Source organism: Budorcas taxicolor, chromosome 5, assembly GCF_023091745.1.
Source record: "Budorcas taxicolor isolate Tak-1 chromosome 5, Takin1.1, whole genome shotgun sequence".
NCBI lineage: Eukaryota > Metazoa > Chordata > Mammalia > Artiodactyla > Bovidae > Budorcas > Budorcas taxicolor.
In genome coordinates, this window is record NC_068914.1 from 6,782,840 (window position 1) to 6,810,448 (window position 27,609).

General features: G+C 51.7%; 2 protein-coding genes across 2 annotated transcripts; one reads left to right on the forward strand and one right to left on the reverse strand.

Annotated features, from left to right (window-relative positions):
* Positions 1-640: 640 nt before the first annotated feature.
* RGR (retinal G protein coupled receptor) lies at positions 641-10,281 on the reverse strand. Its single transcript, XM_052641283.1, has 7 exons — positions 10,203-10,281; positions 8,404-8,560; positions 7,260-7,381; positions 5,633-5,786; positions 3,908-4,025; positions 1,253-1,366; positions 641-772 (listed from the first exon to the last, which is right to left on the reverse strand). Exons 1-7 carry the CDS (start codon positions 10,279-10,281, stop codon positions 641-643), a joined length of 876 nt encoding a protein of 291 aa, XP_052497243.1.
* Positions 10,282-13,961: 3,680 nt separating this feature from the next.
* Positions 13,962-24,565, forward strand: LRIT1 (leucine rich repeat, Ig-like and transmembrane domains 1). The gene is made up of 4 exons (XM_052641217.1): positions 13,962-14,083; positions 17,963-18,429; positions 21,569-21,874; positions 23,592-24,565. The coding sequence occupies exons 1-4, from the start codon at positions 13,962-13,964 to the stop codon at positions 24,563-24,565; spliced, it is 1,869 nt and encodes a 622-aa protein (XP_052497177.1).
* Positions 24,566-27,609: the final 3,044 nt, after the last annotated feature.

The window sequence follows — 27,609 nt, forward strand, 5'->3', positions numbered from 1 at the left end:
GGTGACGGCGACTCTTGATGAGCGCTTCATGTGTGCCTGGTAAGGTGCTGGGCCTTTCTGCACGGTCAAGTCACCATTCCTGTCGTTGTGCCTCACAAATTGGAAACACAGCCCAAGAGGTGGAAGTCACCTGTACGAGATCACGATTTAATAAGAGGTGTTTGAATGCTCGCAGCCTGGGTTGAGCTCCCACAAACAAACCTGGGGCTTTCACCCCTTTCTATGTAAGTCTCTGAATCCTAAGAGCTGTACTGATGAGCAGCAGCTTCTATGTGCATATGAGTATATGCTATCAAGTTCAAGCTTCACGACAGACCCAAAGTCCGTATTCACATCCTTACGTTAGGGGCCAGGAAGCTGAGTCAGAGACTGTGACTTTTCCAAGGTCTCTCAGCCTCTATGTGGAGAGCTGTGGCCAACACAGGTCCGTGTGGCTCCAAAGTCCGGGCTCGTTCCGTGCAGTCTGGTTTTTCTCTGAATCCCCCATGTCCAGCCTTGGGCCAGGCTCAACAGGCCATCGGGGATGAAGGGTGAGTGTCTGGAGCTTGGCTCCTGAGGCTGCTGGACAGGACTCCCCAGGCCGGGGCTCAGTCCAGGAAGGCCTGGGGGGGCCTGGGTCTGGGCAGCCCCCCGGAGAGGCTCACTGCTCTCGGCTGCGCTCTCTCCTCTGTGGCGAGAGGCACTGCCAGATTCCCCTGTGCGCCATCTCGCTGCCCAGGGCATAGTTCATGGCGTTGACTGTGGGCACTGCCTTGGCAATGAGAGCGGGCACCTGTTGTGATGGAGAAATCCAGGAAAGAAGTTTCAGAGCCGCTGCTCCTCTCCCTGGTCCCAGTGGGTGACCACCATCCCCCCCCCAACCCAACGTTCCCCCTCCCCGCCCCTGCCCCGCCTCAGCTGCCAGGCATCTGCCCTTGGCTTGACTCTACAGCCACTAAGCCTTCTCTGACTAGTTGCCGGATGGTGCGTGGAATCTTGCTCCTCCCCAGACACCACTCTCAGTCCCTGGTGCCAGAGTGCGTGCATCACCATCTGGCTGGCTGTCCCTGTCATCTCACGTGAGGCCTGGGCAATGTCAAGCAGTGACCCACATGACCAGGGGGACAAGCAAATACCCAGTGAGTCACAAGCATTCCGAGGAAAAGAGAAAGCGTGAGCCTATCACGGAGGCTATAAAGCCAGAGCAAGAGATGGGGAGAAACAGGCGTGCACAGATGGGGAGAGGGCACTGGCGTGCTGGAGGTGTCTGTACCATCTGCAGCTTGGGGGAGATGGAGGTTGCATCCGCGACGGTGGCGTACAGATACAGGAGAGCGTAGGGGCCCCAGCCGAGCAGCAGCGTCCTGGCTGGCAGGACGGTGTTCACCTGCGGAGACATGGGTGAAGGAGGGTGGCATCACGGTTGGTGGGAATGTAAGCTGATACAGCCACTATGGAGAACAGGATGAAGATGTCTTTAAAAACTAGGGATAAAACCACCATGTGACCCAGCAATTCCACTCAGGGCATAAAACCCAAGGAAACTACAATTCTAAGAGACACATGTACCCTGGTGTTCGCTGAAGCACTATTCACAGTCGCCAGGACACGGAAGCAACCTAGATGCTCCATGACAGATGAATGGATAAAGAAGTTGTGGTACATATATACAGTGAAATATTACTCAGCCATAAAAAGGAGTGGATTTGAGTCAGTTCCAGTGAAGTAGATGAACCTAAAGCCTTATGCAAAGTAAGTCAGGAAAACAAAAACAAACACAAATATCCTATATCAATGCATATATGTGGAGTCTAGAAAAATGGTGCTGATGAACCTATCTGCAGGGCAGAAATAGAGATGCAGGCTTAGGGAACAGACTTGTGGGCGCAGCAGGGGAAGGAAAGGGTGGGAAGAGTTGGGAAAATAGCATTGAAACATACACAGTGCCATATGTAAAACAGCTAACTGGGGGAGCTGCTGTATAACACGGGGAGCTCAACCTGGAGCTCTGGGACAGCTCAGAGGGGTGGGCTGGGGGAGGGGGTGGGAGGGAAGTTCAAGGGGTGGGGACATGTGTATACTTACGGCTGATTCACGTTGTATGGCAGAAACCACACACCGCTGTAAAGCAATTATTCTCCAATTTTTTTTTTTTTTTTAAGGAAGGTGGCATTGACTGGCTCAGGTGGCCGGCAGCCCCAAGAGGTCCCAGGACCAGCTTGGCAGGGCTGTGGGAAGGTGCTGAGCCTGTGGACCGAACTGGGACCAGCTGAATCTCTCTTCTGTTTAAGATGCTTGACCCTAGGCCTCTCATTCAAGCTTTCTTGACCTCAGTGACCTTGTCCAAAAAGTGGCCTGATGATGCCTGACTTGCGTGGAGGCAGCGACTGGAGTAGAGGATTCGCTTCCTTCTCCGCCTGTTCTCTGAGAAACCCGGGGCTGCGTTGAGTGTGGCTGTGTGTCTAAAGGTCCCCGGGCTGAGCTGCCCTCACAACTCGGTCCCAGAGCTACCTTGCAACCAGCTCCCGCATTCACTGGCGGCTCAACCTGTCCTGGGGTCAAAGCGGCCGCTTTCCACCCTGTGAGATACTCAACCAGGCAGCGGGCCACGTGGTACCACCAGTGGCCACAGGAGGGCGCACGATTTCTGTACTATTTTCGGAATGGAATTTGCGAAATTAAGATTCGCCACATACACTCAGAGGTTAAAATTCTGACGCTAAAAACCAGTGCCTATTCTCTGACCATGTCGCCCTTTAACAAAGAGGGTAACTTAAGCTCGCATCTGAGGTCCCTGGGACAGTGCGTGGCGACCCCTGCTGATTCTAGTGAGAGGGATGCTTTAAAGCCAACTGGGAAAAATGAGAAAATCCGTGTGGCAGCCTTGTCTGCTGGCCCATTGAACCTCCAATGAATGTGGCAACTTTGAGCACCCAGGCAGGGGTAGGAGCGAGGGCAGCCTGGAGGCAGGCAACCGTGGAGGCGGTGATGAACAGGAAAACACCTGGACAGCCCTCGCCCTCTTTCTGTGACCAGGAAACCCTGAGTCCCCAGCTACGATCAACTGGTACAGCGTTTTTCCAATTCACAAGGGAAAACTGTGGCAGATGAAGTGTTTCAATAAAGAGAGTGCTTTTATGCACTAGGATTGCCCACTTGAGTGACAGAGCCCCAGACCTGGGTTTGATCCAATGCTGCTACTACTAACGCCGCCGCTTTTGACCAGTTGCTTAGCTAATAACCCCTTTCAGTCTCAATTTTCTAATCTGTGACATAGGGACAATAAAGCCTTCCTTCCTCAGAGCCTGGGTGCAAAATTGAAATGGTATAATGCACATAAAGTTGCATTAGTACCTGAGGTTTTTTAGCTTGTTTTTGTGTTTTGAATCTTTAGAGCTATGACTCATCGGCTAGAGATTGTTTGGGTAATAAAAAACAAATCCGGTAAGACGATATTAATGCAGAAATTGAGCAATGGCCAGAAGGGCTTATTTTGAATCATTGTTTCTCTTGGACAAATGTGCTTGCAGGTGTGATTTTACTTTGTGGGTAACAGTCTGTGCCTGCGGTTAAATGAAACATCCTGAAGCCATTTAAAATGCATGTAATTTTGTGTCAATCTTCATATCCTTGGGAAGAAGCAAGGGTAACAGCAAGGATGATGTCCACCCTGACACCCTGCCTCTCAGTATTACGGGGTCCGGGTAAATCTGGGCAGTTCTGGTAAATCTGGGCAGTTCTGTTTCTTCCTCCCAGGTCTTGGTGACCTCCAGCAATGGGAGGGGAGGGTGTTTCTGCCCTGACACCCCCTGCTCTACATACAAAGCTAGAGTTCTCTCCTGGTCATTGAAAACACAGAGAACCCCTGACTGCAGTCACATTGTTGATGTTCCCTGGTGTTTCTCCTCCTGTCGGAGCTGATTCTTACCGGGAGACGGCTGGTCTTCCTGAGTTTCTGCTCCATGAGCCGATAGGATACGACTGTGATGAAGAGGGGCACGAGGAAGTTGAAAAAGGCCATGGTGAAGAGGAAGCTCGTGAAGTTTCTGCAGGCAGAGGGGATGGAGAAGTCAAGACTGCCTCTCAGAGATGATCAGTTGCCCAAGAAGGCCCATCAGACTCGGGCTAGACAGTCAGATGCAGGGAACTCCTCCCATCAGGTGAGTATTCAGAGTATGGGTGCTCCCGGGTCCCAGCTGAACTCTCCTGGGAACCAGGAGCTATGAGGTCCTCCTAGAACCTCCCTTTAGGCCAAGGAGCTGGGACAAAGGATAGTCCGGCTTCGATTTGCTCCTGGGCAGTTCAGGGGCTCAGCCCTTCTCTCTGTATGTGCCCCAAACACGAACGGGACGATTTGTTTGGGAAATGTGTTTAGCAAATGGAGATGTTAGTTGACCAGGAGGAAAGGTCATTCAAGGAGTTTTCTGGCACGGGTTTGGAAGGACCCTGTGGATGAGACTGGACACTGTATCACTGGAGAAATCACTGAAGGGAACAGAGGAGAACCAGGGGTCCCAGGCAGTGGTCATGGGGAGGCACAAGGGCTGACCAGGAGCAGGTGGGAGTCACAGGGAGGCAGACTGCCATTCTGTGCAGCGGAGACCACATCATCTGGCTGCTGTCCATAAGGAGGGCTGGGAGGGAGGGCTGCCAGAGGAGCTGGACCCCAGCGGGGGAAATACCTGCAGGGAACTCCCTGGAGGACATTAGACCAGCCCCTGCCTTCTCCACTGGGCTTGACCTGAGAAACCTGTCATCAAGGCAGGTGCATTAGGAATAAACATGAATAGGAACTTCCCTGGCAGTTCACTGCTTAAGAAGCCACCTTGCAATGCAGGGGATGTGGGTTCAATTCCTGATCCAGGCACTAAGATCACACATGCCACGGGGCAACTAAGCCTGTGTGCCACAGTGAAAGATCCTGTTGCAACTAAAACACAACACAGCCAAATAAATAAATGAGTAAACATGAATAAGCTTGTCAAGCAGATGAATGCGGTGTGCCTCTAGCAGAGCAAGATCCGGGCTGGAGCCCATGTGGTCCCTGCCCGAGGCAGCCCCTGGAGGGAGCCCTGGGCTCCCCAGAGCCCCGTGGGCCTGGCAGTACTGGATGAGTGCTTCCTGATGGGGGCGCCATCACGCATTTACCACTGTCTCTCCAGGGTCTGGCCCACAGCAAAAGCTCAGAGAATCCAGAGAACTGTTCTCAATGCCAAAGATCCCAATGCAAAGATCTTAACATTCTTTGACACTATAGAACCAAGGATATGGCTCCCTGTAGGAGTCAATAAATCAGAGCTGGGATCTGACTGTGCTGAAGGTGGCAAAGGGGTCACGGGGCTCAGTGACTGTTATAACCAACACAGGAGATCAGCATTGTTATGACCAAGGCAGCTCCCTGGACAGGACCCTTTCTGGGGCCCAACTCTGCACCCCAACTTGCATAACATTCCCATCCCTTGGCCAATCTTCAGAATGGGCTTTCCTTAGTCCCACGGTCAACTTATACATGGGGATCATGGCTAAGGAGTTGAGACTGTCTGGCAGATGTTGGCACATCCCCATTTGGATTTGCAGCTGACACTGCTGTCCTACAGGCTCAAAGCCCAGATTCCCATGCAAAGAAGCCTTGAAGCTGCTGCCCACACCTCACCTGTCCCCCCTGGAATAGTCCAGAGTGCAGCAGGTCCCCAGTGGCTCATAGTCATAGTGGCCCCAGCCCAGGAGGGGCAGTGCCGCCCAGAAGGCAGAAGACAGCCATACGAAGAACACCAGGGAGACGGCCGTGTTCCAATCCAGTCGGCTGCCTGCGTGGGACACAGGAAGGAGGATGGTGGAGGGGAGGCGGTAGCTTGGCAGAGTGAAAACATAGCGGACTTGGTGGTCCTGCGGAGTGTCCTTAAATGCTGGCGCTGATGCTTAACAGCGCAGTGCCTCAGGCAAGTCAAGTTTCTCTGCGCCTCAGTTTTCTTCATAAACTGGGAATGATCATCCTTGCCTCCGATGATTGTTATGAAGAATAAAAGAGACAATGGATGTGGGAGTCTCCTAGAGACACTCTGCACCATCTTCTTTAGAGAAGAGGAGGAAAGAGGGAGCGAAAGAGGGAGATGGCAGAGAGACAGGTGTGCGTGCACGTGTGAGTGATGGTCTGCGGGAGGTAAGGGGACAGGGCTGGGCTAGTAGTGGAAGAGGAGCTCCAAGGTCCGATGAGGCAGATAGGAGTTGGCATTAGCGGAGAACAAAGGCGTTTGTGTTTTTGGCCCTGGAGAGAAGCATGTGACATTGTTGAGGGCAGTGAGCCGTGTGTCCACGGGCAGATCTGCAATTCCAAAGGACTGATGCTCATGGCTCAAGGCCATGTTAGCTGTGAACCCCACGGTAACCTCTGTGCCAGGGGATTAGGACTCAGAGCCCAGGAGACAAATGGGAGGCTCCCTCTGGGGCATCCAGGCCACACACAATCCCAGCTTGGCTCTGTAGCCGTGTGACTCAGGGCAAGCTCCTTGACTTCTCTGAACCTGTGCTTCCCAGTCTGCAAGCTGGGGGTTGGAGTGGGGGCTGCCTGAGCCACAGCCCCCAAAGAATGTTTATGTTTCTGCCATGGTGAGTGAGATTCTACATGGTCTATGGGTGAATGTGTTTCTTACCTTTATGTGTATTAAAATTAACTTTGTGATTTCAGATACTTTTTAGAATGAGACTAAAGCAGTTGTTTAAATTTTAAAAAATGGGTCACTTAAGAAAAACATCAAGTAAATAACAAAGCAGGTGGCACACTTGTATGTCTAATTATGAAGAGGGAATTTGACAATACAGCTTGGGAAGTCTTGAACCAGACTCATTTTCATGAAGCCTTTGCATGGCAGAGGTTCCATGGAAGTATGAGGTGCAAAGGCACGCGCCCAGTCTGTCTTACACACACCACCTCTCTGCTACCTCCCAACACTGCCTGTCCTCAACGGCATCTTCTGTATCCAGAATCTCATTTGAGTTTCCAAATAAAACTGTGACTTGGCTACAAAACTCATCCTTGCAGAGGAGGAGAGCAAGGTTCACAGAGGACCCCTGACTTGCCTGAGGCCACGGGGAGGGGCACAGGGAACCTTCCCAGCAGGCGCCTCAACACCTCTCCTGCGCTCTCCCACCCTCCTCCCTTTCTTGGGGGCCCACATCCCACACTCAGGCACACTTACACCCACCCGCACTTCCCTGGACTGGGAAATGCTGAGCAGACCTTCGCGCTGACCACCCTCAATACGTGGAACCCAGGGACCTACGGGTGCAGTGGTGGTGATAGCGCCCCCAGGCGATGGCTGCGCTGCTGCAGATGCTGGCCAGCGCCGCGACGAAGCCCTGGAAGCCGTGAGCCTGGCAGCCTTCCGAGCCGTAGGGCCAGCGCCTGTGGGAGACACGCGGCGCCAGTGACCCTCCCCCTCGCCCCTGTCCCCCTCCCTCACCTGCTTGTCAGCAGCTCGGAGGGCACCTTCGGCTCCTTAGAAAAGGGCGTTAGTATCTGTTTTGCTATGAGAAAACTGAGGCCTTAGAGATCGAGCCACTGGGGTGAGGGGGCACCTCGGTTGGATCAAAGAGTCTCTCTGGTGATCGGGTGCCTATATCACAGGAATGGAGCAACATGATGCGAGGAGAGCTCGCGCCTGAGGCTCAGAGAGGAAGAGGTGCGGAGCCAGCGGAGCCAGCGTCACAAAGCACAGGAAGGCAAAGTCAGAGGGTAGACCCCAGGCCTCCCAGCTTCCGGCCCCAAGGGCAGGCAGGGCCGAAGCTTCAGTTGCCCATCCCCCACCCTGGGAAGGAGCAGGAGGACAGCAGGGCAAGGAACCCTCACTGATTCAGACCCTACAGTCAGCCCTGAGCCTTCGTACACAGAGGCGGGGGGAGGGGGGCTCTGGCTTCCACAGGAATGATCCATCTGCTTAAGAAAACGATCCTATAAACAGCTTCTTAGACCACACTGGAAGACCCCGGTCACGTAAGGTCTTAGACACTTGTCAAAATCCTGTTTGCTTTCACAAATACTTATTTAAGGCTTCCTAGGTGCCAAGCATTGTTTTAAATTATTTACAAATAATACTTCCAGCAACCATATGAGTTAGGCAATAATAGGTAATTTACAGAGAAATAGAAATAATGACGTCAGGATTCCAACCTAGGCAGCCTGGTTGCGGGCCCAGGCTCTTAGTCCCCACCGTCAGCCAGCTCTGATGGTCAGGTCCAAGGAACTCCTGTGTTCCAGAAATCAGCTGCCGTTCTGCAGGCATGGCCTGGATTTCGGATTTACCCCTAGTTTGGTCTGCCCACCCTCTCCCCTATAGCTTTCTACAGGTAGGAAGCATGTCTCTGGCCTGCTGCCCAGTGCCCTGAGGTCAGGCCCCAGAGCCCAGGGACTAGGGTGGGGGCAGGTACCGGAGGAGGCTGGACGTGGCTGCAACGAGGGCGTTCAGGCTGATCCCGCTGTCGGCCAGCGCCAAGCTCAACACCAGCAGGTGGCTGGGGGTCCGCAGCTCTGGGGTCTTGCAGAAAGAGAGGATGGTCAGGATGTTTAGGCTGAGGCCAGAAAGAGCTGAAAAGAAGGGGAGAGCTGGCACTGAAGCTGCGAGGCCCTCCTGGGGTCAGAATGAGGGCCCAAGGAATGGATGGGCCCCCCCACCCCCTCACACTCAGCACCCATCTCCTTGCAGCTCATCAAGCACCTATGAGGCGGGCTGGCTCTCGGATACTGAAAGCCATGAAATGTACACCCTGCCCTCTACCAACGCACAGTCTGATTGACGAGGAAGAAAATCAGTCAAGTGCAGCACGGTCTGTGCCAGCGCAATCACCGTTATGGACAGCCACTGGGCACCTATCACGCACCCAGCTGAGCACTTTACACGGATCCTCCCAGTCACTCTTCACCTGGACACCATCCTCCCGACTTGCCACAGAGATGCCAAGGCTCAGAGATGTTGGCCTAAGTACACAGCTAGTAAGGGGCAGGGCTGAGACTTGAACTCAGCTTTTCCGACTTTCACAGTGCCCTTTCCAAGGACTCTGGAACAATGTTAGGGATAGCCTCGGAAAGGAGGTGGCAGGACCCCAGGCAGGGGCGCGAGCTGCAAGCGGGTGGCACCCAGTGGCAGACAGACCCAACCGTGAATTCCAGCCTTGTCACTCATTCACTGCTCCTTTAGGCTCCCTGAACCTCAGCTTCTCCCATGTGAAGTGAGAAAGTGGGGAGGATCCTGCCTTCAAACTGTGAGCATTCACAGGGAGGACAGGGTGTGGAAGAGCGTTCTAGAAAGAGGGACCAGCACGTGCAAAAACATAAAGCTGTAAACTTTCAAGGCATGTTTGAGGACCTAGAGGGAAGCTAGATTGCAGGGTTCCCAGAGGAGAGGAAAGGGGGTTGAGGCTGCCAGCCGATGGGGTCTAGGGCTTCAGGGCCAGCCTGTTGGCGGCTGCTCCCTCTCCACTGTCAATTCTCAAATGTGTTGATTTTGTCTCTGAATCTGCTTTGAACAAAGGCTACATCCCCCACTGCCCTAGACTTGGGCTCACCCAACTCTCGGATCTATTGGTCCAGCCCTGGCCTCAGTGAGCATCTTAGGGATTTGGGGTTGCAGCTTGCATCTCCTGGACCCAGGTTGCCCTTAGGGCGGAAGTGCTTAGGGCTGAGGGCAAGAAGATGGTGAAAGTAATGTGGGGCTGGAAGGGAGTGAATGAACTTGAATACTTGGGTTTGTCTAGGGGGGCACTTTATACCTTGATCACATCTAACCTTCACCACCACCCATTTGGAATGTCAGAGCACTGAGGGTCAGAGAGCTTACATGTCTTGGTTTCAGTGACTCAGACAGCAGGTGTCTGAGCTGACTGTCTTCACAGCCTACCAGGGGCCTGATCTTATACGAGATTCTTAGCAGGATTTCCAGGGAGTGGATTCAACTTTCTCCTGACAGCAGGGACATGAAAAGGCCTGGTTCTTAGTCATGCCCTGGGCCAACATCCCCTTCTCAAAATTCCTCCCTCCCTGTCCCATGCCTGGCTTCTCTCTCTTGGCTCCCAGGCTGCAAGCTGCAGCCCGCGGGTGCAACCATCAGAAGACCCTATGGGTTTAAGCACAGAGGAGTATGGTTTGGGAACTTCTTGCCAGCTTTGCAGCTGTAACCTGCATTCTGGGGGCCTGCTGAGTTCTGCTCCACCCCAGATCCTGCCTGGCTCACCTTCCACCAGCAGCACCGTCCCCACGGCCAGCACCTCCAGCTCCCCGAAGCCGGTGGGCAGGGTCCCAGACTCTGCCATCCTCTCTGCCTTTCTCCCAGCCGACCCAGCTCTTCTCTGGCTTCCTCAACCCAGGCTCCTCCATTATAAAGGGCCATTCCACGTGCTGGCACATGCAGGGTATTATGCTAGACATTGGGCTCCTTTTTTGCTGTCCCCTGGCCCTCCAAATCATCTTCTTGGCCCGGACAGAAGGAACCCATTCATCAGTTAGACAGTGTAGCCTTTGTGAAACCAGCACGGAGTCCGGCCTCATTCATTTCAGCTCCATCGGATTAAGGACCCAGAATCCAAATGGTGTATAGCTGAAAGCTGAATTAGAAAAGAGTTGCATAATGAGGCCCGGGATGAGGAGCAGAAGGGGGGATCTGAGCTGCAGCCAAGCCTGCGAACGGGTCAGGAGCCGGGCTCTTCCGTGTTTGGAGGTGCTGACAAGCTGAGCACCTGTGTGGATGTGCGTACACGTGTATGTGTGTCCACTGGAGCTCATGTGTATGCTCACAAGCTATGGGGAAAGAATGATGGTTGGAAGTCATTTGCTGTCATGGAAAGACCTCCAACTGGGACGAGAGACTGCTTCTGGTTCTGAATTAACCATTAACTGCCTATGTCCCTGGGGCGGACTCACCGGGGTCATCTCCGTTGTCTCTTTCGCAAAGTAAGCATCTCCCATCACCCTCCCCACTCCTCTCCACCTACCCTGGCCTGTGTAAGTCCTGGTCAGAAGAATACATCATGGATATAGCCTCTGGGGCTTCGTTTCCTGTGTCCCATTAACCTATGTGTCCATTAACCTATGCAAGCATAAACATCTCCCAAGGCACTGGCTTGAGACAGAAGGCGGCCTGTGACCCACTAAGAACTTGGCCTTCTATGAATGAGGTCCTAGCATAAGTTACACACTGGCTTATAGTGACATTTACATTAAGAAACACTAACTCTGGGGAGTCCCTGGTGGTCCAGAGGTTAGGATTCTGCGCTTTCACTGCTAAGGCCCGGGTTCAATCCCTGGTTGAAAAACTAAGGTCCTACAAGCTGTACAGCACAGCCAAAAGAGAAAGGAAGAAAAAAACACTAATCCAGAACAACTTAACTCATTTTCATATAAAGAAACCAAGGTCCAGAGTGCTGCTATTAATATTACTGAATCCAATACTGGGTTCACCCAATGCAGAAACCGAAACGTCAGTTTGGAGTAGGGAAAGTTTAGTGCAGGGCCGTGCAAGGAGTGGCTCTTGCCCCAAACACCCTAAACTCCCCAAAGAGTTTCAGCAAAGATTCTTTAAAGGCAAGGTGAAGAGGGGGTGTGGCTGGTTGGTGCAAGTTTCTTGGTGTCAGAATCCTTTGTTCTTACAGCTGTTCCTCCAAAAGACCAACGTTACTGTCTTTATACAACTTTTCATCTCTATACAAACGGAAATGTGTTAAACCCTTAAAGGTCAGAGCCTTGAAAATGGGCTATCCTGCGCATTTCAGGCTATAAGCAACATTTTTTTTTTTTTGCACTGCATGGCTCAGCTCTCCCCATCAGGGTTTGAACTGAGACTACAGCAGTGAAAGCCTGGAATCCTAACCACTAGGCTACCAGGGATCCCCCTCTAGGCAACATTCTTAACTCAAAGCCAAAGCAAAAGAGTAACAAAGGTTAAAGTAAAAGAAACAGATCTATTCCAAGTGTGGAGTCAGGGTTGTTCTTCCCTGTGACACTAGCAATGTAGCTAATGTTTACTGAGTGCTCGCCCAGGGCCTGGTGCTAAATGATCTTACGATGATTCTTACAACATCTCCAAGAATTAGATACCATCATCCTTTTAGTTTCATGTGAGGAAACTGAGGCTCAACGCAGTTAAGAACTGGCCTGAAGTCATACACCGATTCACAGATGGAGCTGGAACAGAAGCCCAATCTCCTACCCCTACAGCTCCCTGTCAAGCAGTTCACTTTATTCTGTAAGTGTTCATTCCCCATGTCCTTCCTCTTGTTGATCTTCACTTGTATCCAAGCCTAACAACACTCAGGGCTGAGCTGACCCTTGACATCTTTCTGGAAGCCTTCCTTGATAACCCTGTTACCACAGAGTCCTCCCTGCCCTTCCTGATTTCTATCTTGCATTACTGTAACCAGAAGCACAGGTCAGTTTTTTGTTTTTTTTTTTTTTTTCATGCCTGCAAGAGCACAAAAGACTTCAGGGGAGAAGAGAAAGCAGGTCAGGGCCAGGAATCAAGGGTAGAGTTTGGGTAGGCAAAAGAGAGAAGGAAAAGCATCCCTAATAGAAGTAAGAGAAGCCAGAGATGTGGGAATGGGCAGGGCTGGCTTTTTGGTTTAGGGAGGAGGAGTTACAGGTGGAAAACCCTGAGAAAATCATATTGGCTGAATTGGAAGAGAGGAAGGAATGGGAACCAATAGTGCCTGGAAGCCAATGTTGTCAAAACAGGCACAGACGTTTTGTATGTGTGCTGGGGCCCCAGGTATCTGTCTTGGTCACACCTCACTGGTGGAGGTCTGTCTAGGCCCACGGGCAGGGGGCTGAGGAACCTTCTGGAAAAGCCATCAGAGCTAGGTAGCGCATGCCTGGCCAGAGGGCAAAGCCTTGGAGTCAAATGTGAAGAATGGATGAGTGAAAGGCGCTGTTGATGGTGGGATGAGGTTGAGGGTGGGATGAGGCCAATCAGCAGAAATCGACAGATCCTTCTCTAAAAGCTCTGGGGGTTCCTGCTCTGGGACCCTCCTTAGAATGAGATAACTAGAGGTGAGCAGCGCTCTCTGCCCTCAGGCTGACACCTCGTGCCTCTGCCATTGGTGGTAATGCCCATAAGGCTCAGATGGCAGTGATCTGAGTCTGTGTCCATGGGGTGTTCAGGGCGGTGGGCTGGGAGAGTTCATGAGCCCTTGGGAGACACCTCTGTGGCCACTCCCAAATATCTGAATATACCCAGCTCGTCCTTGGAAGCACCAGTGGAGCAGGGCACTGACTACTCCCGGGAAGCCTCTGTTCCCACAGGCTGTCAAGGTCTGAGAAATGTAGCTCGTTTAATTTTCCTAAGCACCCTGAGCAGAGTAACGTTACTTCCCATTGATAGATGAGGACACAGAGGCCACGAGAGGCCGCGTGACTCGTCCTAGACCACAGCCTATGAATGGAAAAGCTGAGGTTTGAACCTGGCTGACCTGGCTTGGAGCTTGGGCTCTTTCTAATTTCTTCACCACCTTCATCTCATTGACTTTTCACTATAAGACAGTGTCACTGAGAGAATTTCCAGGGGCCCTTATTAGAGGCCGGATTCTGTCTTCACCTCCTTTGAGCCCAGGCACCCTGCCAGGTCTGTGCAGTCATAGCTTGGCTGGCATGCAGTGGCTTTGCAGGTGGGCAGCCCTGCTGGTCAGTCCAGCAGCCACCTGCCCCTCTGGGTGACCGCCCACCTCTGGCTGTGCCCTGTGTGCTCTGGGCCTGTGGTTGCTGCCGTGAAAGGGGATCCCCCACCCCCATCTTCAGGACTGGGTGATTCCAGGAAGCAATAAGCTGCTGAGTGCTGTGGCCAGGGCTCCCCTCCCTAATCCCCAGCCTGTCTGTGTTTATCCGATGGCTTCAAGTGGGGGTGTGGGCAGACGATGAGCAGTAGGCAGCTGCTGGGTTTGCTGGGCCGGCAGGACAGAGCAGTGAGGGACAGGCCCTTGCCCGGGCTACAGAGGAGCCAGGAGCCATGAGGGTGGCGGTGGGCATGCTCTGGCTCCTGGCCCTCGGAGGGCCCCCACAGGCCCAGGGCGCCTGCCCCTCTCAATGCAGCTGCAGCCTCCACGTCCTGAGCGACGGCAGCAAAGCCAGGTATGGCACCAGGTGTGCGGGGTGGGTAGCTCAGCCGCCGAGGCTCTCCTAGCTAGTCTGGGCTGGGAGGGCTTGGATGCAGGCCCTAGGACCACAGCTGGGTGAACCCTCCATCTCCCTGGTCACCAAGATCCAAGGGTCTTATGGGCTGGTCTGTGCCTCATTTTCTTCCAGTCAGCAGGTTGTGCTTCTACCCTGGGGATGGGGTGGGGGTACCAGGTACCTATACACAGGGGGCAGGTGTGGGGCACAGGGGTGCCAGCTCCAGGAAATCCTTCCTGAATCTTCTGCCAGGATCCTGAGAGAAGAACCCTCCTTCAGGGCACAGGAAATCTCCCCGTCACTTGTTTCTTCTCCTTCCTTCCTGCCCCCGATTACCCCTTTGCTATCTCCCCAGCTCCTTCTTCCCCAGGACCCTTCCATTCTCTTTCCTCACTTCCTGGGGGTACCCGATCATATCCCAGGTATTTACCACCCCACCCGTGATGGGATCACCTGCTCCCTCATGCTTTTCCCACTTAGGGTCCCCTCTGGCCCACTTATCCAGCCTTGACCCCATTCTGTGGGCTCTCAGAAAGGCCAGGAGTGCCCATTCCATTGCAAGCAAGGACCCTTCCATCCTCAGCCTCTTCTTTGACTTTTCCCATCTTCTATCTGAGCCTGGAGAGCACGTCCACCCTCTCCTCTGCCCCCTCCTGGAATGTTCCCAAGGCCTCCGTGGTTTGTGGACCCTTGCTCTTCCCCCGGGGCTCACTGCCTGTCTCTCTTTGGCAGTCTTTAAACTATCTTTTCTCTGACCTCTTCAGCACTCCATTAACGACTGCTGCATTTCCCACTTTGCTCAAGGATTTCAGTCCTTGGCTTAGGGTCTTTCTTACCATCTTTCTAACCTTCTGGAATTTCATCCTCTCTTTCTCCCTTGTCTTAGATGAGGGTTGGGGAGCCACTGATGGTTTCTGATCAGGGCAGCAATGTTATCAGTAAAGCTCTTCCAATGATCTTACCAGTGGGTTTCAGGCTGATTGGGTGTGATGGGAGGTAAAGAATGGAGAGGCACCCCCAAGAAAGGACACCCCATGTGGTCTGAAGAACAGGAAGAGCTCCATATTCGGCCCAAGTCTGTGATGCTCCAACTCAAATGGATCATCAGAGGTAAGGATTTTCTCCCCAAGGGAAGTCAGGGCTGAGCCCTAAGCAGGCCAGGAAATATCTTACGACCAAGGACAGGGGTTTCCCAGGTGGCGCTAGTGATAAAGAACCTGCCTGCCAATGCAGGGGACATAAGAGATGCTGGTTCGATCTCTGGGTCAGGAAGATCCCCTGGAGAAGGGAATGGTAACCCACTCTAGTATTCTTGCCTGGAAAATCTCTAGGAGAGAGGGGCCTGGCAGCTACAGTCCATGGGATTGCAAAGGGTCAGACGTGACTGAAGTGAATTAGCACACAAGAACAGAGTGGCCAGGGTGACAGAGAGCCTCCCTTGCAACCTGCAGAGAGCCCAGGGCTCAAAGCCACACAGCATCCGTGGCAGAGCTGGTCCTAGAACTCAGAGCTTCCCTTTACTTCTAGAACCCTTCTTACCTGGTGATGCGGCCATGCAGGGACCAAGGAAGGCTTCTGATAGCAAGCTGGCTTTAGGATGGAAAATGGAATTCCAAGGGCAGTTTCCAGGGCCCCTAAAGTCAGCCAACGGTCAGTTCAGTTCAGTCGCTCAGTCGTGTCTGACTCTGTGACCCCATGAACCGCAGCATGCCAGGCCTCCCTGTCCATCACCAACTCCCAGAGTCCACCGAAACCCATGTCCATTGAGTCGGTGATGCCATCCAACCATCTCATCCTCTGTCGTCCCCTTCTCCTCTCGCCCTCAATCTTTCCCAGCATCTGGATCTTTTCAAATGAGTCAGCTCTTTACATCAGGTGGCCAAAGTATTGGAGTTTCAGCTTCAACATCAGTCCTTCCAATGAACACCCAGGACTGATCCCCTTTAGGATGGACTGGCTGGATCTCCTTGCAGTCCAAGGGACTCTCAAGAGTCTTGCCTCCTCTAAAGCCAGAGCGCTCACCATGGATTCTACCTGCCCAGAAGTCCCACATCTAATAGGCACCAGGCCACCTGCATAGTGTCTTATGAGGGGACATGAGGCCATGAAAGGCTGTAGAGGATCCTGAGGTCCCCAGTGGGCACAGGCACAGATGGCACAGTCAGACCAAGGCTGCTTTGGCATCTCAGATGCCTTCGGGCCTCTTGGAGGGCCCAGATTTTACATCTGAGCGCCTGGTGGGCCTGCCTGTGCTCCGTGCTCCCCAATTACGAAAAGATTGTGTGCCCTTACGTGTCCCTGTGGTTTCCTGGGGGAGGGTGAGTCTGGGCACCTGGAAAGATGTGCCCATGTCCTTTGTGCCTTTTCGCTCCACCAGGAGCCATGCTGTTGGCCTGTATTGGACTGTTATTGGTTTCTTTCATCCCTTCCTTGACTGTTTTCTCCCCCTTCCAGCACATGTTTCCCCATCAACTCCCTTCCTCTACCTACATCCAGACCTACCTCCCTGCAACACCCAAGCTTCCATTATCCCTGAAGATATCATTGCCTCCAATGCTTTTTTTCTCTCTTTGCTAAATTATAAGCTGTATGGGGACAGGGGCTGTGAATCTGATGTTCTGAATTTCCACTGTACTCATCGCTCAGTAGGAGTTCCATGTACATCTGAAGAATGAATAAGAGTGAGTGGAAGTAACTGGGCCTTTTGTGGGCACATTGACAATAACTAGCTAAGCCCAGCTGACTTTTGAGTACTGTATGTGAGTTAAGCTGAAGGATGCTGGTGGAGCCTGCGCGCGCGCGTGTGTGTGTGTGTGTGTGTGTGTGTGTGGTGCCGGGAGGATGATAAGAGTACAACCTCTCTTAGCATAACTAACAATACCCCACCCCCACCGCCCACCTCCTGCAGTGTGAGCAGAGGCGTCCTCCGGATGAAACTGGGGCTGCACAAGGGCTGGGTCCCTCAGGCCCAGCCTCCGAGTTTTATTCTCTTCAGCATCTTTCCCTTTCACCATGCGTGGCGGCGGTGCTCTCAGTGGCAGTGTATAGCAGAGTCCTGAATCGGAGGCTCCTCCAGAGTGGGGACTGCCTCCTGCTCTCTCTCTATCCTCCGCTTTAGGGTCAAACTTGGTAGAATGAGGTTTAAGAAGTCACTGTCTGGGCAGAAGGCGCATGGGAAGGAGCTGGTCAGACTGACCTGACGTACTTGCAGTGCTAGATGCAGAGACTTACACCACCGGTCCACAGAAACTGGGTTTCTACACGTAACAGGTATTGCAGAGTTGGTACACATATGACATCATTTAAATCCCCAAAACTACCCTCTGAGGAGGAGTCTATTATTCTGGAGAAACTGAGGAAAAGAGAGGTTATATAATATACTCAGGGGCACACAGCCAGCAAGCAAAGAAAGAGCCCAGAGGTGAATCTACCTGTGAGACTGCAAAGTTCCAGCCTTTAAACACCTTGATCATCTCAAGGTCCCTCAGAGTCAGCAGGGTCTTGAGGCATCTCTTGTATGGCTTCCACATCTGATGCCATTTCTATCTATCTATACATATACACATACACACACACACACATATATATCTTAATGAAGAAAAGGCAATGCAATCACAAACTGAGCTATAATTTAACAAAGAAACTCTTTCAATTCACAGATGCAATTTGACAGTACACAAGGCAGCCTCAGGATTTCTAAATACTGTTCATTCTTCGTGCGCTGCAGGAGGTATGGGCTGTAAGAGGACGTAGCAATTCAAGCTTGAGAACCTTCAGGCAGGTGACTGGGCCCACTCCACAGAACCTTTGATCAAATACTCCCATTTCTGTGTCCAGGACAGTGGTGTGCAACGACCCGGACATGACTCTGCCCCCAGCATCTGTCCCTCCGGACACCTCCAAACTGCGCCTGGAGCGGACAGCCATTCGCAGGGTGCCCGGGGAAGCCTTCAAGACCCTGGGCCGCCTGGAGCAGCTGTGGCTGCCCTACAACGCCCTTTGCGAGCTCAGTGCCCTGATGCTCAGGGGCCTGCGCCGCCTGCGCGAGCTGCGCATGCCCGGGAACCGCCTGGCCGGCTTCCCCTGGGCGGCGCTCAGGGACGCCCCCCAGCTGCGGCTGCTGGACCTGCAGGCGAACCGCCTCTCTGCTGTGCCGCCGGAGGCCGCGCGCTTCCTGGGGAACCTCACTTTCCTCGACCTCTCCAGCAACCAGCTGCTGAGGCTCCCGCAGGAGCTGCTCGCCACTTGGATCCACCTGCACACCGGGCCCTTCCTTCCCGGTCACCATGCCAGGTTGGTCCTAGGTAAGAAATGGCATCTCTTAAGAGGCACACATTGGCAAGGTAGGGTTAGGAGCCCAAGCTCCCAGCTAGACCGCTTCAGTTCACATCCCAGCTCTGTACTTTCCCCTTGTCCCAGGAGGGCTGGGGAACCCTGGTGGAGTCCTGGAGAGTGGGTGGTGGGGAGTGGGTGAGGAGTATCATCAGAGAGACAGATGTCCCCTAAACATGCTTTGGCTCATGTGGGGTCCAGCATTGGGGGCTGGAGCAATCTTAGAGTGGTTCAGGGCAGCTCCCGCCCTGAGGCCAGGGAATGTCTCTCAAACAGGGAAAATTTAGACACCTCACTTTCCTGGAAGTGGGGCAGGGAACAGCAAACCCCATTCCAACTCTATGTATTTTACAGACTTTCTTACCTAGTAAAGAACACTGTATAGGGTAGTACTTACATGGAAAGAAATTATTTGAAAATCAAATTTGAATGCCCTTTAAATATATAAAGAAAGCTGAGCACTGAAGAATTGATGCTTTTGAACTGTAGTGTTGGAGAAGACTCTTGAGAGTGCCTTGGACTGCAAGGAGATCCAACCAGTTCATCTTAAAGGAGATCAGTCCTGGTTGTTCATTGGAAGGACTGATGTTGAAGCTAAAACTCCAATACTTTGGCCACCTGATGCGATGACTCACTGAAAAAGGCCCTGATGCTGGGAAAGATTGAGGGCAGGAGGAGAAGGGGACGACAGAGGATGAGATGGTTAGATGGCATCACCAACTCAATGGACATGAGTTTGGGTGGGCTCTGGGAGTTGGTGATGGAGAGGGAGGCCTGGCGTGCTGCACTTCATGGGGTCGCAAAGAGTCAGACACGACTGAGTGATTGAACCGAACTAAATATGTATGTGTGTGTGTATGTGTGTGTATATATATATATAGTGGCCTCTTCTGATTATAATCCCTTCTCCCTCTACTAAAAGGTAGCCACCGTTGTTTATTTGCATGTTCCCTCCTTTCTACAATATATTTACGTACACATGCATAAATATACATACATGTACATAGAAACTTTAGGAATATTTCATCATATTATACGTAAAAAACAGCACTTTCCCACCCAGCAATAAGTCTTGGAGGTCTTTGTAAGTTACCACAAATGGATCAAGTTCATTTTTTTAAACTTCGGCATAATATTCCATCTTAAAGTTATTATTGTTGCTGTTTAGTGCTAGTCGTGTCCAACACTCTGCAAGCCTATGGACTGTAGCCCGCCAGGGTCCTCTGTCCATGGAATTCTCCAAATAAGTTGCCATTTCCTTCTCCTGGGGATCTTCCTACTCAGGGGTCAAGCCCAAGGCTCCTGCTCAGTCTCCTGTATTGCAGGCAGATTCCTTGCCACTGAGCCACAGAGGAAGCCCATCAAACAGTTATACTGCAGTTTATCTGGCCATTCCTCCTTTTACAGGCCTTTAGATTGTTTCCCCTATTTTGTTAACACCTGTGGTGCTGCAGACAGCATTCTTGACAATGCATCCTTGTGCACGGAGACAAGTGTTTCTCTAGAATAGGAAGAGAGAAGTGGCATTTCTGGGTCCATGGGGTGCACAAGTTAGATGTTTTCATATCGACTCTGGTCTCTAAAGTGCCGGTTCTTACCCGCCCCCACCCATGCATATGTGTACTCGGCAAGGGTATTTGAGTAACTCAGCCAGCCAATGTGTGGGCTCCATTCTAGCTGTGAACATACAGCAGTGAGCAAGACGGATGGACAGCTTTTCCTGCACGAGGCTAACGATCACAGTGGTCAGAATGTTCAACTTTTGCCAATCTGACTGGTGAAAGTTTCACTGTCCTTGCACTTTGCCATTTGTATTTATTCTTTGGGGATTCTGTTGTAACAAGTGAAGTCAGAGAGCTGATTACCAGAGCTGGGCAGTGATGACTCTTGGGATGCAGATGTATCATAAAATGCACTTAACCAGTGACACAGGATAGCAGTCACCAGGATGGAATGGGGTTGGGGGTGGGAAATAAACTAGGGCCTTCTAACCAGCGCTCTAAAGGACCCCAGAGTCATGGATATACAAGCAGGTCTGAATTCACTGTCCCCAACCCTTGACATTTTCCCCTCCAAATATATCAAATACATCCATGTAAATATATTATATGCTATTGGTTAGACACTATCAAATTCAATAACAATCAGGGGAGGACAGAAGGACATCACATTAAATGATTCACTTTGTATTTGAGAAATGTAAACATACGAAAAGGAATTGTGTTTTAGGATTGAGGACACATGATACTTCTCTATATACTGGAGGTTCTTTGATAGGGTGGGTGCAGTGACTTGCCTTCAGCTCTATAAAGATGCTCAATTTTAAGGTAAACAGGGCTGAGGATATAACATAGGATTTGATTTCCTGTCATCCTCACTCTTGTCTTTTTGAGCCTGTGTCAAAGGGACCATGGCTCAGAACATCCACCCTCTTTGCTGGAGTGATGCTGAAAGTACACTTATACTGGGGGGACAGGTGTCAAGGGCCGGGGTCATGAAGCATTTCCAGAAATAGATTTTGGCATATTTCAGGTTTTGCGGAAATGCCCACTGCCTGGCCAGTAGCCTGAGAGGATCAGTCCAACAGTGGCAGCGGCGCCTGCCAGTTTTGTCCATGTGCTGTCCTGCTTACACGTGCGTGTTAAGTCACCCCGGTTGTGTCTGACTCTTTGGGATGCTATGAACTGTAGCCTGCCGTGCTCCTGGGTCCATGCGTGATGCTGTCCCACTCACCCAGTGCTTTATATGACTTACCTTTATTTATATTTATAGCCACCCAGAAAAGAGAGTAATGCTATCATTCTATTTTATTTTTTATAAAAAATTTTTGGCCACACTGTGTGGCATGTGGGACCTTAGTTCCCCGCCAGGGATTGAACCCATGTCCCCTGCATTGAAAGCATGGGGCCTTAACCACTGGGCTGCCAGAGAATTCCCAATGCTGTCATTCTAGATGAAGAACCAGACTTAAAGGTTGTATAGCTAGTGAGGCAAGGAGCTGGGCCTGGAGGTCAGTTCTGCTGACTCTGAGCTCATGACATACCAGGGGCGCTGGACCTGGGGATCTGAATACCTTGGGCTTACCTCTTGCCTTCCCTCTCACCCCTGCAGGGCTTCAGGACAACCCCTGGGTGTGTGACTGCCGACTCTACGACCTGGTCCATTTCCTAGAAGGCTGGGCTCCAAACCTGGCTTTTATAGAGGCCAGGCTGAAGTGTGCCAGCCCACGTACCCTGGCTGGAGTGGTCTTCAGCCAGCTGGAACTCAGGAAGTGCCAGAGTCCGGAGCTCCGTCCGGGGATGACCAGCATCAGGTCGCCTTTGGGCAGCACAGTATTGCTACGTTGTGGGGCCACTGGGGTCCCCGGGCCAGAGATGAGCTGGAGTAGGGCCAACGGGCATCCCCTCAATGGCACAGGTGTGTGACCTACAGGGACCACTGTGCTGAGATCCTAGACTAGGATGGGTGTGTCAACAGCCCACACAGGTGGGGAGGGCATTTAGGGTTCCCAGGAGGAGGGCTAAGGAAGGCTCTTTACTCCCGTCCTGTCTGAATGGAGTTGGAGGGCTCCACCCAGGGGTGGGCATGGGGGCAGTGGCTTCAATGACAGTGGCACTCAACCTGTTCTGTCATATTCCACCAGCTCGGGGCCCACCTCAGCGGAACAAAACACTGGCTTTGGGGTAGAAAGTGCTCTCTTAGTGTATTTAATATTTACAGTAAGTTTCTACATTGTAAATATGAAGCCAGTATCACTAGGAGTAATTAATGCTAAGAGTTACCATCTACTGAGTTCTTCATGTGTTAAATGTATTACGTACATAATGTCACTGAACTTTAAAGAAAAACCTGATTATCCTCCTATTTTGCATATAAGTAAATTGAGGCCCTGAGGGGCTAAATGCTTGGTCTACACCACACAGCTCCAACAGGGAGGAACTGGGACTCCTTAGCCTGTGCCCTTTTTGCTGTGTACACAGAGATGGTTCATCCCTGGCACTGAGTAGGGGGAAGGGTTTACAGGAGTCACAGCCCACCTACATGGAGAAAAAGGATGGCTACTGCTGCTGCTAAGTCGCTTCAGTCATGTCCGACTCTGTGCGACCCCATAGACGGCAGCCCACCAGGCTCCCCCATCCCTGGGATTCTCCAGGCAAGAACACTGGAGTGGGTTGCCATTTCCTTCTCCAATGCATGAAAGTGAAAAATAGAAGTGAAGTCACCGAGTCATGTCCAACTCTCAGCGATCCCATGGACTGCAGCCCACCAGGCTCCTCCATCCATGGGATTTTCCAGGCAAGAGTACTGGAGTGGGGGTGCCATTGAGGAGGCATCATTTTTTGGCCTCTGACCAGAACACCTCCCATCCCTGCCAGCTTTCTTCTCTGTTTCCCTTAACTAGGTTGGCAAGTGTTGTTCTAGGACTGTCGGTTTGAAATCAATGTACCAACAAAACTGTGCAGGAGTTCCACTCACCTAAAACAGAAAAGTTGGAGATGCATTGGTGGAAGTGGCAGTGGGCCCGGGCAGGGGTGTGCAGAGCGCTTGCAGCTGGGCCTCTGCCTGAGGTTCACCCAAACCCCCATCCCCAAAACATCAGCCCACTGCCTCTGAGGGGTCAGCTCTGCAGAACTCAGGCCCCTGAAAGACAGCACTGGAACATCTCAGATCTAGATGGCTGAACATTCTTACACTCTGCCCCAGTCTGAAAAGTGAACGTGAAGTCACTCAGTCGAGTCCAACTCTTTGCGACCCCATGGACTGTAGCCTACCAGGTTCCTCTGGTCTGTCTGTGGGATTTTCCAGGCAAGAGTACTGGAGTGGGCTGCCATTTCCTTCTCCAGGGGAGATGTTCCCAACCCAGGGATCGAACCCAGGTCTCCCGCATTGTAGGCAGACGCTTTTACCGTCTGAGCCACCAGGGAAGTCCATGCCCCAGTCTGGGTCTCCCCAAATTTAATCCCAGCTGATCTCCATTTCCTGGCCAATCTAAGAAAAGTTCAATAAGGTGCAGTCTTTTCTCGGGTGTTGGGCAGAATGTACACAATCCAGGCGCTGTGAACTTGGCTGGAAATAGGCTTGGGGCAGATGGAGCTGTTCATTCTCGGTCATGTGTCCCTGATCCCCCTTGCAGTGCACCAGGAAGTCTCCAGTGACGGCACGAGCTGGACTCTACTGGGCCTGCCTGCCGTGTCCCACCTGGACTCAGGAGACTACGTCTGTCAGGCCAAGAACTTCCTGGGAGCCTCTGAGACGCTTATCTCCCTGGTCGTCACGGAGCCCCAGCCGTCCACGGAACGCAGTGGGGGCCCAGGGGCGCGGTGGGCAAGGACGGGCGAGGGGCCGGAAGCTGCCGCGTATAACAAGATGGTGGCCAGACACGTTCCCCACGTCCCCGAGCCTGCCGTCCCGGCCACCGGGCCCCCCGAGCCCGACGCGAAGGGGCAGCTGCTCCTCCAGCACTTCCAGATGAGAGCCCCCGAAGAGCACTCGGACGCGCCGGCCGGCTCCCAGGAGGCCCAGACGCTGAGCTCCCTCAAGGCGGTGGGGCACACTTACCAGAGCGTGACCTTGGCGTGGAAGGCCCCCCAGGCTGGGAACGCAACTGCCTTCAGCGTCCTCTACGCGGTCTTCGGGCAGCGCGACATGCGGCGGGTGCTGGTGCAGCCCGGCAAGAGCAGCGTCACCATCCGCGGGCTGGTGCCCAAGGTCAAGTACGTGGCGTGCGTCTGCGTGCGGGGCCTGGTGCCCCGGAAGGAGCAGTGCGTCATCTTCTCCACCGACGAGGTGGTGGACGCCGAGGCCACCCAGCGGCTCATCAACGTGGTGGTGATCAGCGTGGCCGCCGCCATCGCCCTGCCGCTCACGCTGCTGGTGTGCTGCGGTGCCCTCCGCAGGCGCTGGCGCAAGGGCGGCGCCGGGGGCTCCGCCGAGGCCACAGGTGCCTACGTCAACCTGGAGAGGCTGGGCCACAGCGAGGACGGCTCGGAGGACCTGTCCCAGCACAGCCTCAGTGAGGCCGACAGACTCCTCTCTGCTCGCTCCAGCCTGGACTCTCAGGCCGTGGGCATCAGGGCCAGCAGACGGATCAACGAGTACTTCTGCTGAGGGCCGTGCTTTCCCCTCCCTGCACACAGCTGCCTACACCCCTGCGCCTACTGCCCTTCTTCTCCTCCCACACGCTCACTCTGACACCTGAGTCCATGCTCACCCAGTCTTACCTACCCGGGTACCTGCTTCCTCGTACATTTACACACAACTACAACGATTAACACTTATAAAAGCACTTACTATGTGCCAGGAAGTGTTCTAAGTGCTTTATATATTAATGCATTTAATTCTTATGACAGTCCTTTGCAGCAGGCACTGCCCTTCTCCTAGCTTTCCTGGAGAAGGAACAGAGGGAGTAAGTAACTTGCCTGTATCACTTTTTGCTGCGTAAGAAATAAAGGCAAAATCGCAGTGGTACAAGGCAACAAGCACTTATTTTCACACAGTCTACAGGCTGGTGGCTTGATTGGGGTGGCTCTGCTCCCTGTGTCCTACTTGGGGCCCAGGATGGAGAGTCAGTGGCCTCCTGGAGGAGGCTTCTTTCATGGAGATGTCAGATGATAGAGAAATGAGCAAAAACATACAATACCTCTTAAGCTCCTTCACACTGCTATTTCTGCCCATATTCTGTCTGCCAAAGTGAGTCTCATGGCCAAAACTAAGCTTTCAACAGGGCAGAAAGGGACAGTTCTCCTACAGAGGCAATGGTGGGACAGGACAAACTTTGTTGAGCAGTGATCTAACTAATGTTGCTCACAGGTACACAGCTAGAAAGAGGCAGCTCTAGCATTCGGACCACACACTTGCTTCCAGAGTTGCTGGTCCTCACTACTTCCTATCTGCATCTCGACTGCATCTTGACTACATTTATGCTAGCTTGTAGGCACTCACATTTAATCTCTTTATCCATTTCCCACACGTGTACAGTCACACACATACACATACGGAGACAAACACCATGCCCTCACTGTGGGCACTCATGGATTCTAACCATCTGATCTTTAGTAAATTCTAGAGGTTTGGATGATGCCCACGAGACTACTGCTCATTTACTTAGGATGTGAGACTGAAGGGACCTGAGAGATCCTCTGAGGCAGGTGGCATGGTACACCCAACACTGTCCGGCACACAGCTCACTTCTGTCCCTATGTAGCACTCTTTGTGATTCTAACTGAAACTTACCTGAGCTCCTGAGGGTGTCTCAGAGCCTCCTGGGTCACTCCATAAGCCACTTCAAAGGAGGATTCCTGTTCAGTTTGCTTAAAGGTTGGAAACCTCTGAGATGTGGTCTCTGCACAGGAGGAGGCAAATGTCCCCAGCAGAAGGACCAGCATTCTGTCTTGTCTGTAGGACTGTCTTCTAATGAAGAGCACACCCAAGGTGTTTGGTGCCAAGGCCTTTGGGTAACAACTGAGGAAAGCAAGTGATGGGACAGCTTCTTGAAACTGGGGACAGCAAGTGATGCAAGGAAGCTATTTTGTTAGTGTCATCTGAGACTCTGTATTGTCTTTAATATTTGCTGAATATAAAAACCAATGTGATGCAATCATTTCTAAACTACTTCCTGTGACATTTACAAAAGACCTTACAAGGGATGACCTTACAACTTATTTTCTTGTTTTCTCTCATTTTGATCTTCAAAATAACCTGTTTTGAAGCCTGGGCTATTTGACTTAACAGACAAGAAAACTGAAGCCCAGAGAGCTGAATAATTTATAGAGGGCAGTGATAAATTTTCTTGGAGGATCTGAATGCTTGATAATGTTCCGGCCAGGCTGAGGGTCTTTATTCAGTGTTGATCTCTGCAACGTGACTCATAGCAGGTTTACTATGGAAATGGGTTTTTCTCAATCTAAGTGAGACCTGGGGTCAGAACCTTGAGAGCACCAGTCCACACAAACATGGGATTTTCATACATGTGTATTTCCTGCCCATCCCCTGGAGGGTCCCACTGACTATAATTTGAGAACCGTTGCTGTTGGCTAGAGAAATTATTTCATTAGAAGATGATGAAGCTAAAAAAAAAAAAAAGATGATGAAGCTGCTGTCTATATCATAGGTCAGCAAACATTTTTTTTTTTTTTTTTCTGTAAAGAAAGCCAGATACGAGATATTTTAAGCTCTGTTGCTGCTACTCATCTCTTGAGTGTGAAAGCAGTCTCAGACAATATGCAGGTTAATCAGCACGGATGAGTTCAAAGAAAACGTTATTTACAAAAACAGGTGGCAGGCTGAATTGGGCTCCCCCTCAATCTAGATGTGTAAAGGCATTCTGCAATGCCTTATGAGACTCAAGATTCAACTCTGATTGTTTAATGTATGAGACTGACAGGCACTCCCCAAATCAGAACAAATGTAAGTATGGTAGATTAAAGCAGCCATCTGTTGGAATGATAAAGATGTTTTCTCTCAGTGACTGAGCCCATCAAGATTGAACAATTACTGGCCCAGCTAACATGTACTCAGTTTTATTGAACCCTGTTTGAAGAAAAATCAGGAACTTGAAAGCAAAAACCTGTTAGTGTTTATCCAATATTATGTGTGTATGTGCCCTCCACGTGCACGTGTGTGTGTGAAAAACAGTGAAAAAAGATTCAACTTCCCAGTGATTCACGAAGACCTACCTTAGTGGTCTGAATGGAATGGCTCCCAAGATGGTCAGCCTCCCAGGACCCTTCTGTCAGCCTCTCTGTGTGTGTTCTGTCTTCCTTGATTTGCTCTTGTAGAGAAGAATCATCCTGGATTGTGCTCGTGAATATTCAAATCATTGGGAAAAAACACATTCACATTGTAAAAAATAAAATGATGTCCTGTTTATATATTAGTCTGTTGGTACATAAATCTGGTTAGTATAAGTCAGTCCCTGAAAACCTAATGTCTTCTTAGAGTCTTGGGAAAAGAATTTCCAATCTCCCAGATGCTGAAGACCAGCCTGTACGATGGTGATCCCACAGCATGTGGCCCTAGGAAGCCTTGTTTGGAGCTTGGCTGGAATCATGACGTCTCCATGATGTCTTTTTTTTTTTTTAATGCAACATGGTTATATTCCTCCTGATCTACATAGTGGGTCACTTGGTGTAGACTTGAAACCTTACAGGGTA

Bases quoted from the DNA above. Each gene is read 5' to 3' on its own strand.
- RGR (XM_052641283.1), bottom strand. From the start codon at position 10,281: ATGGCAGAGTCTGGGACCCTGCCCACCGGCTTCGGGGAGCTGGAGGTG. The intron at 4,026-5,632 runs GTGAGGTGTGGG...CTCTGCCTGCAG, and splicing joins GACTATTCCAGGGGGGACAG to AAACTTCACGAGCTTCCTCT. The intron at 773-1,252 runs GTACAGACACCT...CCATCACAACAG, and splicing joins TCTCCCCCAAGCTGCAGATG to GTGCCCGCTCTCATTGCCAA.
- LRIT1 (XM_052641217.1), top strand. From the start codon at position 13,962: ATGAGGGTGGCGGTGGGCATGCTCTGGCTCCTGGCCCTCGGAGGGCCC. The intron at 14,084-17,962 runs GTATGGCACCAG...TTCTGTGTCCAG, and splicing joins AGCGACGGCAGCAAAGCCAG to GACAGTGGTGTGCAACGACC. The intron at 21,875-23,591 runs GTGTGTGACCTA...TCCCCCTTGCAG, and splicing joins GCATCCCCTCAATGGCACAG to TGCACCAGGAAGTCTCCAGT.